This window comes from Pseudonaja textilis, chromosome 2, assembly GCF_049901715.1.
Source record: "Pseudonaja textilis isolate UNSWEBS1 chromosome 2, rPseTex1.2, whole genome shotgun sequence".
NCBI lineage: Eukaryota > Metazoa > Chordata > Lepidosauria > Squamata > Elapidae > Pseudonaja > Pseudonaja textilis.
In genome coordinates this window covers 43133856-43152133 of record NC_141991.1, presented here as the reverse complement: position 1 = coordinate 43152133, position 18278 = coordinate 43133856, and the positions used below count along the sequence as shown (strand labels likewise).

The 18278-nt window shown below is 37.7% G+C and overlaps 1 protein-coding gene across 4 annotated transcripts in view; it reads left to right on the top strand.

Moving 5' to 3' along the window:
* The window catches only part of FGD5 (FYVE, RhoGEF and PH domain containing 5), a 147045-nt gene that overhangs the window by 91944 nt on the left and 36823 nt on the right, over window positions 1-18278 (top strand). For 3 of the 4 annotated variants that reach the window (XM_026722998.2, XM_026722985.2, XM_087923742.1), the window contains exons 6-8: window positions 7634-7788; window positions 8939-9095; window positions 14065-14152. In XM_026722998.2, coding sequence (XP_026578783.1) covers window positions 7634-7788; window positions 8939-9095; window positions 14065-14152 — 400 coding nt within the window. The remainder of the gene's footprint in view (window positions 1-7633; window positions 7789-8938; window positions 9096-14064; window positions 14153-18278) is intronic. The other variant, XM_026722990.2, reaches the window with a different exon arrangement.

The following is an 18278-nucleotide window of genomic DNA, read 5'->3' as shown; positions in this document are numbered from 1 at the left end:
GAAAGGGTTGTTCAACCCCCAAAGGGGTCACAACCTACAGGTTGAAAACCACTGCGCTAATGATCCAACCAGGAACCGGAAATGAAGAATAAACCTAGGTCTTCTGACGCAAAATTGTCAGGTATTCATAAAGTCAGGATTCATACATTGCAGCAAGAAAACCCTGGAAATTTCATCACTGATTGCTTTAATTGCTCTTGCTCACAGAATGGTGCTCATTATTTTTTATTAGATTTTTATCTCATCTTTCATTCAGGAACAAAAGGTTATATACATGGTGTTTCCGTTTTCCATTCTTCACCAGAATAATACACCAAAAACAGACCAAGTGAGGTTCTGTGATGAAACTCAGATTAAAAGCAGGGTCTCTTCATTCCTAATTCAAAAATCTTATCAGAACAGCACACTGGCATTCATTAACAGAAGTAGTTAAGCAGGTATAATCACTATCACTTACAAAATTCCAGTTATTGCATATCTGCATTTATTTAGATGTTTTTAGATTTAGTTTTTAAGGTGTGTGTGTGTGCACGCACACACACGCACACACAACTTTTCAGAGTAACAATTGTAAATAAAAATGCAGTAACTCTTATTGAAAACAAACAAAATTCTCATGACTGCTGTGGGTGGATAAGGAAGGAATCAACCATGCAAACTCTCAATATCATGAATGTCAAACTTGATTTCATTGAGGGCTGCATCAGGGTTGTGTTTGACCTCAGGGGTGGGGGCAGAGTAGGCATGGCAAGGGTGGGTGTGGCCAGATTGATGTCACTGATACCAGGGGGACCTGTGGCGGCCTGAGCATTCTGCCAAACGAAATGGGCTCCCAAGCTCTACTTTTGGCTGCGATGGCCTCCTGCAACTCTCTGCCAGTGCAAATGGAGCCCCGGAGGGCCACCTGCGGCCCTCATGTGGTCTGTTTTCATCTGCAATGGCCTTCTGGTAACTCTCTCCCAGTGAAAATGAAGCTCAAGGGGGCGTGTTTTCAGCCACAACAGCCTCCTGCAGCACGTGGCTGCACTGAGCTCCATTTTCGCTGGCAGAGGCACTGTGGACCAGTCCTTTGCTGTTTCCAAGGCAGCCCCCTGGGTCAAATCTAAGCACCCCTCATGCAGGATCCAGCCCCCAACCCTTGAATTTGACACACCTGCTCTATATGGTTATCACCTAGTTTCCTTTTCTCTCCAAAGAATCTTCCCACAATTTCATTTTAACTGGATCTTCCAATAAGTGCGAGAGCAAAGTAGAAAAGTCATACTATTGATATATTTATACAGACATTTATCTGTACTCTGCCTTGTAAATGGTTAGCTTTTGGAAATATGAAATAATAGTTACATGTTTTAAGGCAGAAATATTGATGTTCTTTATAGGATTAATTGCATGACCTGTTCAGAATAACATGACTTCAGTTCTTTCCTCTTATTTTATACCTAACAGGAAATTATATCGATTACACAAATGTTTTGTTTTACTGTGTTTTTCATATGATGGATTTGGAAGACTTTCTTGTACTGTGATTGATCAATTACTGAGTCTGCAGAAGTATTTTACTTTTGATTAATAGTTTCCTAGATTTTTTTTTTCCAACGGATGTTCCTACCAATTCCTATGAGGCTTCAGATATAGGAGATTAATCATAGCCAAGTTGACTATTCGGGCTGTCAAAATTAAATAACTTATTTGAAAATGTATAATGATGTAGCAATTAAGACCATTAATGATTAAATAAATTTGCTGAAGTTTTACAAGAAAGCAATTCTGGGCTTTCTTGCTACTGGCAATTGTACTTAGTTCTCCAAAGTGGTTTTGCAGGCATGGGGTACTGGTTTATCGATTGCCAGTAATGTTACAATCAGTAAAACTTTGGGAGAGGGGGAAAAAATTTAAAATGGGTGGATTAAAAACTTGGATGGATATGTAATTGAAGTGACAGTAAGACCCATTTCACACATACAAGATAAATACATATTTGGACTATAAAGTCCAAGAAGGTCTATAATATAAAGTTTAAATATGTGAGGGATGCATATGACACCAAGGCTTATCGACTCAGCTTACATTTTATTTTATTTATCAGTTGATCATATTTATTTATCGTATTTAAGAACAGTTCACCACCTCCTTCATGTATTGCACTCTGTATGGTGTGCAATCAAACAGTAAAAGCATAAAAACAATATATGAAATAAAAAGAGCAAGGGATGTTAAAAATTAATTAAAAGGGGGGGGAGGGCTTTCGGCCACTAACCAGACCCACAGCTTTGTGCTCCTTTGTGTGCCCCAAGCAAGGTCATGGTGCCATAGTTTTATGCCTTTTCGGAAGGCCAGGAGAGTGAGGCCTTGTCTCACTTCCAGAAAGAGATTGCAAGGGTAACAGCAGAGAAGGCCCTCTTCCTAGACCCCACCAGTTAGAATTCTTTGACTGTGGGCACCCACAACATACATTTCCTGCCTGACCAGGTGAGATGGGCTGATGTAATAGGACATAGACTATTTTGTAAATAACCTGGCTCATGCCATGTAGGGCTTTAAATATCATAACCGATGCCTTGGATTGGACCCAGAAGCAGAACAGTACACACTGCAGTTTGCACAGTAGAAGTGTTACGTTCATTATTCTTGAGGCATCCAAAATTACCCATGCAGCTGCATTTTGTATCAGTTGAAGTTTCTAGATATTATTCCAGGGTAGCCCCATATAGAATACAAAAGAGAGCTTTTGCTCCAGTTCTTAGCTGTGCTCCAAGACTGAGGCTGACTTGACTACTTAGATCAGGGATCTCCAAACTTGGCAACTTTGAGACTTGTGGACTTCAACTCCCAGAATTCCCCAGCCAGCATGGCTGGCTGAGGCATTCTGGGTGTTGAAATCCACAAGTCTTAAAGTTGCCAAGTTTGGAGACCTCTGGCTTAGATGCACAGGGTACCTGTAAAAGGGCAGGGGGTGTTATTAAGCATTTTAAGGAAGGTAAACAAAAGAATGTAGACATTTTTTTAAAAAAAGGCAAGAATACTAAGAGGATAAAATACAAATAGTAGAAAAAAGTTTCAAAATTTGATGACTCTCCAATATACCTTGGTGTTATCTATTCAATATTTCAGCCTAATTATGTTGGCCATAATAATTCTACTGATTTGCTTCATGGTATGATAACAATTTGAAGTCAAGTCAAACTCAGCTCCTAGTTATAACAGACAGCTCCAAGTACTTTATTTGGTAATAATATATTTAGCACGGTCTTTGTATTTCCTAAACTGGAGAATTAGGTATGATACAAAGTATTGAAATCAACTGAATAAACATGTAAGCAAGCAAACAAAGAAGCAATAAGCAGGTCCAATATTGAGGAGTCCTTAGTGCTCTTTGAACCTGGTTATTTTGCTGCAGATGTTCCCTTACCCAAACTAGGTAACTTCACTGATGATGTTGCCTAGTTTAGGTAATGAAACATCTGCAACAAAACAACCAAAGCTCAGAGAACATCAAGGACCCCTCATGTCAACCCTGAGCTACAGATATTCTCCTTTATAGGTCAGTACAGCTTAAGTTTTTTTGAGCTAAACAATGACTCATGGTATATGATTTCTTATATGATAGATACTAATAAACAAAATCACAGTTCAGCTAAAAAAAGGGCAAAATAGCTCTGTTGATAAATAAATATCAGTGACCAGAGGAGCAAATGGGTTGAAAACAGCATTGAAACCATGTGAATTACCTTCATCCAGGACCTTTTTCCCAGATTAGTGTCCCGTTAATGTGACAACTGAAATTATAAATCATCTTCAGCTTTGTCTGCAAAAATACATACATAGAGTCAAGTATTCCAACTAAAATCTCAACTATCTAAATCAGTTCCAAATGGAAAACAGAACATTTCTGGAAAAGCAACAAGAACAGCTTACTTAAAATGCAGCTGTGTATTTTATGAATATGTATTATCTCCTCTCTCATAATCTGTCACTAGAGATGCTCCTGGATTCTTACATGACTTTTTTTCTGTCTTGTTCCTCTACTCATTGAATATTCCAATAGTGCCAGGAAAAATAGAATAAAACCAAATTGTCAAAATATTTGAATTAAAAATGCACTCATAAATGCTATTGTTCAAACCAGATACTTTTCATGTAAACAATCATTTATGCAAGCAAATAGGTCAACATCATGAGTTGCTTGAAAATAGTGAAAAGTGAGGATGAAAGCAAACTAGATCTCATGTCAAAACCAAACAAAACTTGGAGGAATCCCTCTGGACAAATGAAATGTTTCTCTTCTGCTTATGTCAGTTCTCAGTCTCAGTTCCTATTAATAACTAATATGTGACATGATGTTTCAACAGATTTATCCATTGCAAGAGTTAATGATGTGTCTCCCTACAGCACAGACTGGAAAAGAAGGTCAAATCAGGGTCTATAGTTGTTTTGTTTTTTTGTTTTAATGAAACCAAGAACTTTTGTAATCTCCACATCTGCTGCAGCTGCCATAATTGAGGAACCACTGAGGTTTTTCAAGTTCCTTCTATTCACAAAGCATCCCTTTTGAGCCAGCTTTTCAATTAGCAGCTCCCACTCTTCCTCGGAACAAGAGCATGCTTTTCTTTTTCCTCTCTCTTGTGCAATAAAAACTCCAGATATTTCCATACTTTACTAGGATGCAAAGGAAAAGTTGGGAAAATGCTAAATGCTTTTTAAGCGATTCCACATGGTACTCCAGAGTATGAGGGAGCTTAAAAATATGTTCCCAGTTCCCCCCAGTGTATAGTTATTCTCCTAGACAAAGTAACTTCTAGCTACCTTCCCACAAAGATTAAACTGGCAGCAAACAAGGAATTTTCCCGCCAAGAGCTGTAACATGGGCCAGAACAAAGGAATACCCAGCTGCCTGATTCAACTCTGCTCCAAGCAGTTCTGCTCCAGGGAAATGAGAGGAATTTCATTAACCCAAGGATTCTTCCGCAGGCTACTTATCCAGCATGATAGAAATATACAGCTACTTTCTACCCTGCACATACTCTGTGATACTTGATTTTGATAAGGGGGTTGTAGAAATCTTGTGGGATGATGTAAATTGGAGAACTATGCAAAACTTGCTGAATTAACTCAGATTTTATCATTAAAAGCACTTAGCTTGCATTGTCCCTCCTCCTCTTGCTTGTTTGTTCTAATCTACTTTCTGTAGAGACCAAAAAGAGCTCATGTTTTCTGGATTATGTAGTTATTTCTTTACACACCACCATTTTCTTTGCTCTTTTAACCTTTCTCTAATATAAACATATATACTGAGTTAAAACACTAGATAAAGTGAATGAAAAAATAACCCATATTTATACACTGTTCTTATTTGGTCAGTAAGATTGATGTACTGTACTACTTCTGGTTTGATAGGACACAGAATGTATAATAGCTAGAATAAAAGATTAAAGTAAGTGGAGATGATTATATCAAACTGTCCTTTCTTCTACTTTCATCTCTTGAAATATTGTAATTGCACAAATTTGTAATTACAAACCATCTAACTAAGCTGAGGTTATTATTAATAGTGATCCAGAAGAACAGGATGATATACACTGGAAGAAGAGGTATATGTCACCAACACTGACAAGACAAGGCACTAGAATATATTGATGAGAGCAAACCCAACTCTTTATTAGCACTGATGATGTTACCTAGTTTGCGTAATGAAATGTCTGCAAGAAAACAGCCAGGCTCAGACAGCACCACAGACCCCTCAAAATAAGTATTGTTGAAAGTTATTTTCTTTCCTCTCACGCTGTTCTTGAAATTTCTGCCAGGAAGATCTGGAGAGTATGGCTCTGGAGGCCCCAGATGAACATCAGTCTAGCAGGAGTTTAGCAACCAAGTCCCTGAGGCTGACCAAGCCAGGGAACATAAAAGGCAGCTGGAGGCAGGAGTTGAGAAAACCACAGGTCCAGGATCTTCTCCCAGCTCTAGAGTGTGTCATGTTGAGCACTGAGCACCACAAATATGTTGTGTGAAGCTTCTTGCCTACGAAGAGCATTCCCACTCTTGATTGCCTGCACTCAGGGCAAGCTCTTTATGAACCATTGCCGTGCAATAAATACCAGATGCTAGAGGATTAGAAAGAACAAGGCAGTCCAGCAGTCCCAGATTTTAAATATTACTGAACTAATCATTTGGGTTGGATTATAAAATGGATTACAATCACCATGTGGTTAGATTTCTTCAACTAGGAGAACAGAACTTGCAATAATAAATGTTTGGGGTAAATGTTTGTTCCAATTGTTTGGAATAAGTGCAGAAAAAGATTTATCATCACTTGCCTTTTTATTGTTTATTTTTATGAAAAGGAAAGCAGAAAGAAATTTATTCAGTGGTGAAACAACAAATCATAACCAAGATTTCTTAATAAGAGAAAGGTAAAAATCTTCTGAGACTTTAAGTATAGCTTTAAAAGAACTGTCAGAACAAAGAGATGTGTCTGAATTTAATTTGAAAAGCCCAAAATTTGAAGCATTTACTAGCCTTATTTCTAAACTGCTGGTGAAACCCTAAACAGATTATCAAGAGGATGGTCAAAAAGATGCAGAATTTAGATACAATAATAGGAATGCAAGGGAAAAATATTAAATTCACATCAAATATTGTACTTAGAGAAAATGGTAAAAGAATGGTAACAAAAAGTTTTCTTTTCAACTTGCTATTTTTTGTTATTGTTAAATATTTTTCTGTTACACTTTTCTACAATATTAAACCAGTGCTGTGTTTGTTAATTGCTGCAGGAACATTTTACACTTCCCATTGAAAAGTACTCTTAATCCTTAATCCTGTGAAAAACAAAAGTTAAGCTCTGCGGGTATTTCTCTATGTCTAAAATAGCCTGATATTTTAAAATAAAATGTGACTCAGATTTTAATTCAACTTGGAAACCAGTTTTGGACTTTAACTCTAACTTCTCATGAGAAGGGAAGCTACATAAATTTGATTAATAAATAAATAGGCTTGTAGTACATCCGATTTTACATTATCTGTTAGCATAAAATCTATATTGCTTGAAAAGAAATTACTGTAATTCAGAATCTCACTTTATGATTTATAATGGCTTGACAATTGATTTGTTAATGATACATTACTTGGATTTTTACAAGATTGGTAGTTTGGTTTCTGAAACTAATTAATAAAATATTGAAAATTTAACCTAATTTCATGATACTTATAAATCTCCTGTTTATGTAGTTCATGCTTCAGCAAATTGATAATGCTAGTGCAATTATAGAAAAAAAAGAGGGTTTTAGCAAAATGCTTGTCTTTAGTGATGGTATAATAAGAATACATTGAAGCCAATAAATTATTATTGCCTGATCTGTTCCATTTATCTGAATTCTAAAATTTCATGTAAGATACATTTTCACGAATGTACTTCTGTTATGAAGAATGCATTTGCTTTCTCAAATTCAAAAGCTATTAATTTGAGAAATTGTGAGAAATTTGTCATGCATCAAAAGTTTGTTACCCAAATTTCTCTTGACTTGCTAAGTAAAAGTGAGCTAGCAAGAGGTAATGGCATTAACTAAAATGTACCATATGATCAAGATATGGACAAAAGTTGTTAATTCTTAAAGCAGATAATATTGTATATTTACAGGATTTCCATGAAGCTGTCTTAAAAGTGCTGGGAGATGATAGTGATAATAGCGATCATGAAGAAACAAAACTTAAGGAAGGACTGAAGGAAATCCCAAAAATCTACAATCTACACCAAGAAATACTGGGGGAACTGGAAGAAAAAGTTCTTAACTGGTAAATATAATTAGATAGGGCTTTGAATGACACTTAAGGCAATATCCCTATCCCGGTGTTTAAAAAGCTTCAGGAAACACCTTCTCTTCAGAAGTTTGAGAGAATCACATATAAGGGTGATATAGTTTGCTTATTTACCTGTTTTATCCTAACATATAAAACCTTTACATAATGCTTGTTATCAGATCAGTATGAAGCAGTTTTTCTGAATGTGGGCAAATTATGTTATGCTGTGTGCAAAATTAGGCAGACTTTAACTGCCCACTGATAATCCACCACCAATCCTAATATTATTTTGTCTGTCTCTAATTTTTATCTTTTACTATTATTATTGTTTTTAATGGCTTTATTTGTAATTCTGGTCTGTGACCATAATAAAAATTGATTGGTATATGAGGCCTGTTAGAAAAACATGCACTATGCCATGGTGACATAGTGGTTAGAACGCAGTACTACTTCTACTGACTGCCAGCTGACTGCAATTTGGCAGTTTGAATTTTACCAAGCTCAAGGTTGATTCAGCCTCCCATCCTTCCAAGGTGGGTAAAATGAGGACCTAGATTGTTGGGGGCAATATGCTGACTCTGTAAAACCACTTAGAGTGGGCTGTAAAACACTGTGAAGCAGTATATAAGTCTAAGTGCTGTTGCTATTGCTACAGCTAATCTCAAACAAGAAAGCTACTGAAACACAGCAGTTTCATCTCCAATAAATCCTAAGTATATTTATTCTGTCATTCAGCTATTGTTTCATTTTGTAGGAATGTTCCAACTTAAGGAAATATATAGATCCCTTCTATGCCTATGAACATGAATCACACTAAATCTGAAAAAATAAAGTCAATATACAAGTTTTGCTTGTTAACTTTGTTGCTTTATAAAGAAACACATACCACCTAGTCATACCAAGTATTCGACCATTCCTTGCTGCATTGCCTAGCAGGCATCAGAACCAACTGAGACTTTATCAAACTGCCAGATTACAAGATATATGGACTTACTACTGGAACAAAAGTCAATCTTTATGTGTTCTATTTCTGATTAATGTCATTAAAAAGTCCTGATGAAAAAGATTATCTGTGAGTACCTAAATTAAGTATAGAGAATTTTCTATTTCTTTTTTTCCCCACCTTTATTCTCAATGGTTTTAGGGAAGAACATCAGAAAGTGGCTGATATTTTCCTCTCCAGAGAATCAGGATTTAATCACCACACAACTTACATAATGCAGTTCGATAGGAATTTGGCTTTGCTGGATGATGTTCGCCTTAAATCTTCCCAGCTGGATACTGTCATTAAAGAGTTTGAGGTAAAGTGTCTTCGTTTTTTGTATCTCATGTTGATTTATTATTGTAGTGCTACTATTATCTTTCTTGTTCTTTCTCTTCTTCCCTCTCTAAAATAGTGAAGCGTATGGAAGTTGATATTAGCGATAATTCAATTCAAGAATGGCTTTAAGAAGAAAGTAAACTAGGAAGAGTACAAATACATATGAAGGCTATGTGCTCACCTTCTATGGAGCATATATATATAATATAAGGTGGAGAGAGAGAAAGAGAGAGAGACAGAGACAGAGACAGAGACAGAGAGACAGGCAGAGACAGAGAGACAGACAGAGAAGAGATTTTTCATGCTCACGTGCAGTGGCAACCATGGAGAAGGGAACAGCAAGAATTCTAATTCAGTAGTTATTTACGCTCTGGGTTCTCCATTTGTGATAATTGATATATACAGTAGATTCTTCATCATCTCCCATTTTTTTGCTATATGCGTTATATGTTTCTGCTTCTCTTTTTCTTCCATTCAAAAAGTATTAATGCAAAAATGTTTACATCTTATTTATTTCCATAAGTAACAGAATGTTAAATTATGGATGCTCAGTTTACATCAGAATACTGATCTGAACACGTCTCTCTCATGTTTAGGTCCAGCTCAAAATGTTTTGCTGGCATCTTCATGTGTCCCTTACCTTCTGCATTGGAGCAACATTTTACAACTTTTTTAATGCAATTTAGCCCATAATTCTTGCCTTCTCCTTTTCCTGGTATTTTCTGAAGCAAATCTTTGACTGGGGCTATAGGCAAGGTTTAGGACCTGTCAGGACCATCCTTAAATAAATTCCAAACTCACACATGAATGACCTACTGGCATAAAGCTTCACCTCAACAGTTGAATGGTTTCACTTGTGAATTAACTCCAATCCTAGTTTAGGGTGGGATGCTACCGATTCTGCCTGGCTTTGTAGAACCAGTAGCTCTGAAGAGCAGCAGACACAGAACCGGTTCTGTGTCTGCTGCTGTTTGGCCTACCCAGTCGCCTGGGCTCTTACCCGGGCTCCTTTATTTCTTACTTTTTCAACCTCAGCTGCTTTGCATGGCACAGCTGAGGTTGAAAAAGCAGGAAAAAAAGAGGCTTTTCAAGCACTGCGCACCCATGCGCAGCGCTTACCAGCTATCCAGGCAGCACAGCTTTAGGTGTATTACATGCATGTGCAGCGTGTGTCTGGCATGCAAAGCGTGCATGCACACGCAAAACATAATCACCGAACCGGTAGTAACACTGGTTGAATCCCACCCCTGGGGGAAATGGCACATACTTCAACTGCTCTTTCTGCTTCTTGTTGGATGCCTGGTGTGACTTCTAACAGTATGCCTAATTTTAGTATGAATATATATCACTTTTTTATTTGTAAAGAAGAGATGAGAAGGGGCAACGTTTACTTAACAGACAAAAAAGGTTATGAGAATAAATTGGCTTCTGTATTTTCAGTGTTGCTTTGGCTGTCCAAGCTGCTTGAAATATGGAATATGTCTCCCTCTGCAGCATATATGAAATACTAATAATGATAATTCATTAAAACAACCATTTATCAACATTCATTGAATATATTTATATGTGTGAAAATTCCATGGAATCCTTGATGAAAATGCAGATATTTAATCTGAAACAATTGTTTTTTTAATTATCTAGAACTCTATTGCCTTGTGAACTGCACCTTCTTGATGCCATAGAATAAAGACAAAACTTTTATCAATTTTTTTTCCTGGCCCAAGAAAAGGAAAAATTATAAGCAAATGTTCACTAAAGCATATGTGTCTTCTGTTTTAGCATATATGTGGCGTTTTCAGCTGGTATACTAAGTATACTACTTATGACTACACCCCAGGAAATCTTGAAAGCAGATATTTTGTGAGGGATAGTGGAAAATCATTTGTATTTTTTTTAATTCAACTAAATAGTGATTGGAAAAAGGAATATATAATTAAGGTTGCTTCCTTAATTAATTCCTTACTTAATTCCTTACTATTCTAGCTCCTGTGATGCCCCTTAAGAAGAAAATATTTTCTACACATACATCAGAACTGGGGCCCTACTCTCAATTAGGATATATGACTGATGGATTTAGCAGGCATTGGATCTATATTATTTATGTGAAGAGGCTCCCTTGAATTCCCTAAGCACATATCCTAAGGCATTTCCAATGCTCACATAGTAATAGGCAAAGCAATGTTATGGCCCTGTGGTTCTACAATACCATAAGTGTTTGCAGTTCATATGAGTTTCCTTGATGCTCCAGAAATACTGTCTCAGCAGTATTTCCTCAAAATCCTTTGAAACTGTAGAATGGATACCTTTCCATTGATAGAAACTCCTCCTTTGTCCTACTACCAATTTAATGTTTCTATTTTCTTATAGCTAAGGTGTCACGGTACTTTGCCAACATCCCTCTCTCCTCCCCAACAACTCCAAAGCACTGCAGTGAGATGTTCCCAAATTTCTGCCACCATCCTTACTGAATTTATATATCCAGAGCATTTCCCCCATGTTCAATCTTCTTCTGCACACATAGATTGCACCAGTCTGGGATTGTACCGCATTCCTAGGTTGCCATAGTGTTGAGAAGCAGTCATTAAAGTTCTTGCTTATCCAGTTCTAACTATTTGCATATCTGAAAAATATCTCAGAAGTTGGTGTCTGATCTGTTCTCCAAAAGAGTTTTGGTCTTTTTTAAGCTTAGCTTTTTTCGGAGGAATGTACAAACTTGACTGCTGATATTATGAACACTTCTGAAGATGCTTTTATGTGTAAATATCAGTGGTTTTTATTCTGTGCTGTTCATCATCTCCCCTGCAAAGAGCCAAGAAACAGGATAGAGATATATTTCATTGTGGTCCCTATTAAATAAGGGACAAGGGTTGTGACACTAATGTTTTTGTCTTAGCCTTATACACTGCCCTTCACTTGGAGTTAATGGAATTTTTATTAGAGCCATAAATTTGAGCTCAGAAGGCTTGTGTAGTATGTGTGTAAGAAAGACATTGAATAGAGATTGAAAAAAAAGATTTCTCATGATCTTCTCAGGCAGAATGGTATCCCAATATGAGTAAATTCAAGGGATTACAGCAAATGAAGAAGAGAAAATGAAGAAAATCATTTCTAAAATTGATTCTGATCAAAACTGAAAATGAGTCATTATGAATGTATTTTCTGATCAAGCTTTATGAATTGTTGTTCTGTGCGTTATGATAAAAAAAAAACCCACATTTGTTCCCCTTGTGATATAGTTAAAAATCAAGAATATAGTTGTTCAAGATGGTACAGACAGCAGTTTTTCCCTTAGAAACCAAGGTAATTATATCTCTAGAGATCCGTCCCTTTGGGAAGGCCTTGTAGCTTACCATCATTGCAATGATGACAAGGCTTCCTACCCCTGGGAATGTTACAGTGTAAAATTAGACATGGGAGAGGAAGGGGAAAGAAGATGAAACAGTTGGCTCAGCTTACTTTGTGGGATTCTTGGAACTTGGCTGTTTTCATGCAGACTTTTCATTACCCAACTAGGTAACATCAGCAGGTCCTGAAGTCTTTTAATTCATTTTTCCTATTCATTAACAATCTAATTTCTCTCACACGGCTGCCTTCTGTATTTCCTGCCCCAGCATTATAAAAACATAAAAGTTCAAGGAAGGCAAAAGAGAGAGATACTCATAATTAATTTTTGCGAAATGGAACTGGAGTTCCTTCTAAGTACAGGCATTGTGAGAGCAGAGGTCATACCCAGGGGCATTCGGTGACTAAACCAACAAAGCCCTGACTGGCCAGAAAGGGCAAGTACTGACTGATTGACAATTCTCTAGACTTGCAAATTGATATGGTATTTACCTTACCTTAATATGGTATTATTTGCAAATGGCCTTCATTTCTTGATGTCTGAATAGATATGCAAATAGTCAGTATTTCCAAGATCAATCCAGGGTGAATTTGGAGCTGGATTAAGAAGGGTAAGAAAATTCGATTGTCTTGAAGAGACCAGAGAAACTAGCTAGAAATACAACAATCCATAACTGGTGCTTGACGTCACTACAGTGTCCCTGATAGGGATAACTTATGCGACACCCCTCACCCCTGAGTGTTTTGTGATAAACTGTTTGGAATTGTGTGAATCAAAAGATGGTGACCCTCATTGTTTTTTCAGCTAAGTCTGTGTGTATTTTTCCATGTTGCTATTTAAATTCAGAGCTTCTGTTTTGGAAGATGAAACAGTTTTCTTTTGCTAATGGGCCTTAAATTGCTGCCAAAAACGATATATTAAAAGGAAAAGAGCAATCTGCTTCCTGTTCAGCCTTTACCTCTCTGATCCTTGCTGCATTTATAAAGAAGTAGAAACATCTAGGCTTTTTAAATGCTATTTGTGATCTGGTCAAAATAGACGAGCGTAGAGTTGAGATCAGTGGGTCATGCTTTCCCAAGTAGCAATGAAGTCACATCCATTCCTCCAATAGTTCTCTGATAAACTACTGAGCATGCGTCAAAACTTCTATAATACAGTTTAAGTTGAGGAATTCTTGCTTAGTAGACAGAGTGCAACAGTAATGTCTAGTTCTAGTGGAAATTTATTTCTATTAATTTATATTAGGCCTGAGATGTCAATGCCAATCCTGCCTGGGTCAAGATCTGTCCAACTAGCATCAGTGAATAAGCAATAATATAAAAACACTATGTGGTTTAGACAAGGTTCAGAATCCCCTTGGAGTATAACCTCTGGCTTCAACCTAATTAAGACTTTTGACTTTTAATTTCAGGATTATTAACCCACTTCTATCGTAAAATGTGTCACTGCCTAATTGTTAGACAATACTTGGATATGCTATTCCAAGCATGTGAAACTTTGTGAAGTGACTACTACCTTCATGTAAAACAAGGCCAGGCTCAGAGATTATTTTCAAATTGTTGGAGCTCTGACTTGTACACTTTTTCTTCCCTTTTTTTGAGGACAGCAGGTTCGTGATGGCAGTCCCTTGAATGTGAAACACCAGCTCTTGAAAGTGGTGCAGCGCATATTCCAGTACCATGTGCTACTCACAGGTGAACAAAACAAAATTTTTCATCTTTATAAATAAGGAGTCTTCATTTCCCTGTTTAGGCTGTGTCAACTGCAAATTTAGCCATTGCAATTTGTCCTCAGTTTGCATTTTTGAGATGATTCTCAATTTTTCTCTTTAAAAATCAAGGAACTGAAAGAGAGCTGAAAGAAAAGAGAAACACAACTCAAAGTCAAATTAATTCTATTTTATCATTTAGGATTGCAGCATTAAAGCTGATCTAAAATTGTGAAGACTGGTAGCCAATGTCCCACTTGCCACTTGCCACATTAGACAGAATAGAATAGAATAGAATAGAATAGAATAGAATAGAATAGAATAGAATAGAATAGAATAGAATACTTTATTGGCCAAGTGTGATTGGACACACAAGGAATTTGTCTTGGTGTAAATACTCTCAGTACACATAAAAGAAAAGCTACATTCGTTAAGAATCAAGAATCTTAATGATATTCATAGGGTACAATCAACAATCAAATCATACTAGGAAACAGTCAATATAAATCATACAGATACAAGCAACAAAGTTACAGTCCGACAATCACAAGTGGGAGGGGATGGGTGATAAGGAGTGATGAGAAGATTAATAGTAATAGTAGTGTACACTCTGTAAATAGTTGAACAGTGTTGAGGGAATTATTTGTTTAGCAGTGATGGCTTTCGGGAAAATCTGTTCTTCTGTCTAGTTGTTCTGTTGTGCAGTGCTCTATAGCATTTTTTTGAGGGAAAGAGTTGAAACAGTTTGTGTCCGGGATGTGAGGGGTCTGTAAATATTTTCACAGCCCTCTTTTTGACTCAGGTCCTCAATTAAAGGTAGGTGGGTAGTAATTGTTTTTTTCTGCAGTCCTAATTATCTCCTGAAGTCTGTGTCTGTCCTGTTGGGTTGCAGAACCAAACCAGACAGTTATAGAGGTGCAGATGATAGGCTTAATAATTCCTCTGTAGAACTGTATCAGCAGCTCCTTGGGCAGTTTGAGCTTTCTGAGTTGGAGCAGAAAGAACATTCTTTCTTGTGCTTTTTTGATGATGTTTTTGATGTTAGGTGTCCATTTTAGGTCATGTGATATAGTAGAACCTAGAAATGTGGAGGTCTCTACTGTTGATACTGTATTGTCTGGTATTGTAAGAGGTGGTAGTATGGGAGGGTTTCTTCTAAAGTCTACCACCATTTCTATGGTTTTGAGTATGTTCAGTTCCAGATTGTTCTGGTTACACCACAAGGCAAGTTGTATAAGTTCCTGTCTGTATGTGGATTCGTCATTGTCTCGAATGAGACCAATCACTGTTGTGTCATCTGCAAACTTCAGTATTTTAACAGATGGATCGTTTTCGATGCAGTCATTGGTATATAGGGAGAAGAGAAGTGGAGATAGCACACAGCCTTGGGGGGGCCCTGTGCTGATTATACAGGTATCAGATGTGATTCTGCCAAGGGTAACCTGCTGCTTCCTGTCTGTTAGAAAGCTTATGTTCCACTTACAAGTATGTTCAGGTACCGCTAGTTGGTTTAATTTAGTTAGAAGAATCTCTGGACTGATGGTATTCAATACTGAACTGAAGTCTACAAAAAGGACCCTTGCACAGGTATTTGGAGATTCAGGGTGTTGTAGGATGTAATGCAGAACCATATTAACATAATAAGAACTATGTAGTGACATTCTAGTTTGAAAAAAAAGAATACTCCTAAAGTGCCCATTCACATTAAATATGTTAAGGCTGTCAAAACTTTCTACTTTGAGAGGGGAAAAAGACTTCCTGATGATTTAGTCATACTGTTTGCAGAAACAAGAGAAGCACAAAGCCGAAGACCCAAGCCTGAAGATGATGAATGAGACTTCATCGAAACATTGCCTAGATACTTCCAATTTTACGTGGGAGAGAAAACCCGAATAACCAAAGATCCACATACAAATACCCGCAAAAACCTCAGAATATATATATATATATATATATATATATATATATATATATATATATATATATATATATATATATGTAGATCTTTGTTGTTCGGGTTTTCCCGCAGTAAGATTCAAAGTATCTAGGCAACGCTTCGATGAAGTCTCATTCATCATCTTCAGGCTTCTGTCTCCGGCTCTGTGCTTCTCAGAGTAATGGAGATTGCAGCTGCTTCCTCCTTTTAACTGCCAGTGGGGTGGGACTTGATTGGGTGGGGGCTTGGCTGTGTTCTGATTGGGTGGGGGGGTGTTCTCATTGGTAGGGGGTTTGGCTGTGTACGTAGATGACACCTTCATAATCTGGCCACACGGGAAAGAAAAACTGAACAACTTCCTCACATACCTCAACAGCCTACACCCCAAAATACAATTCACCATGGAAACAGAAGCCAACAATCAACTTCCCTTCCTAGATGTCTTGGTATACAAAAGATCCAATGGCTCCCTAGGACACACCATCTACCAGAAGAAAACACACACTAACCGCTATCTACATGCACTCTCACACCACCACCCAGCACAGATCAATTCCGTAGCCAAGACACTCATCTCCAGAACAAAATGCTTAGCCGATGAACAACACCAAAAACCGAACTACACTCTCACCAACGTACTTACAGCCAATGGATTCCAAAGAAAGAAGATTACCCACCTAATCCAAAAAGAAACCCCAACCAAAATCCAAGACAGAGAACAAGAAAACGGCAAAGCCCTCCTCCCATATATAAAAGGCACTACAGACAAAATTAGCAAGATCCTCCAAAAACACAACATCAAAACAGCATTCTGCACAAACAGAAAAATATCCACCATCCTAAGAAACCCCAAAGACAAAATCGAATTAGAAAACCAAGGAGTATACGAAATCCGTGCACTGCCTGCCCTACCACATACATTGGACAAACTAACAGAAGAATAAGTGCACGCATTGAAGAACATAAGAACTCAATCAAAAGAAGAAAAACAACCTCTTCCCTGGTCCAACACCTCAAAGCCACAGGACATGAAATTGATTTTAAAAATACCAGAACTATTGCCAAAACCGAACACTTCAACAGCAGAATAATCAGAGAAGCCATAGAGATAGAAAAACGCCCACACAGCATGAACAAACGAGATGACACCTCCCGCCTTCCAGCCATTTGGAAACCCGCCCTCATGAACAGACGAATACCTAACATGAAGAAGGACACCGGACCCACACCCATGAGAGCCACACAAGATGCCACCACCACACTTCCATGTAGAAAACAGACTCCCACCCATTCAGAAAATGAGAAACGACCATGGACCAGAAGCTGCACTGCAGCTGCATCACTACCCACTTCAAACCCCTCTGAGCCATACATGAAGCAAACCAACACCCACTATGAAGATGCAGCAGGACCACGAACTAGAAGCCAAACAGCAAGATCACAACTCTCCAGCTCAAATCCCCAGCAACTAAAACTAACCTGAGCACAACCAAGCCCCTCCTGAACAGAACACGCCTCCAACCAATCAGAACATGGCTAACCCCCAACCAATCAGAACACAGCCAAACCCCTACCAATGAGAACACCCCCACCCAATCAGAACACAGCCAAGCCCCCACCCAATCAAGTCCCACCCCACTGGCAGTTAAAAGGAGGAAGCAGCTGCAATCTCCATTACTCTGAGAAGCACAGAGCCGGAGACAGAAGCCTGAAGATGATGAATGAGACTTCATCGAAACGTTGCCTAGATACTTTGAATCTTACGCGGGAGAAAACCCGAACAACCAAAGATCTACATATAAATACCCGCGAGAACCTCAGAAAACAAATATATATATATATATATATATGCCATCATCAGGCTTCAGACGAACAGAGTACAGTACAATACATGATGGCAGATGAGATTCTGCCAAAACATTGCTACAACTTTAAAAGCACAACTATAATGACGTGGGAAAATACCCGAACAAAGCTGAATACCATACATACATACATACATACATACATACATACATACATACATACATAATTATCAGAGAAGCCATAGAGATTGAAAAAAGACCTGAAAGCATGAATAGAAGAGATGATTCCACCAGACTGTCAATTATTTGGAAGCCTGTACTCACAAACAAAAAAATCTCCACACCACAAGCCAGGCAAACACCTGGGCACA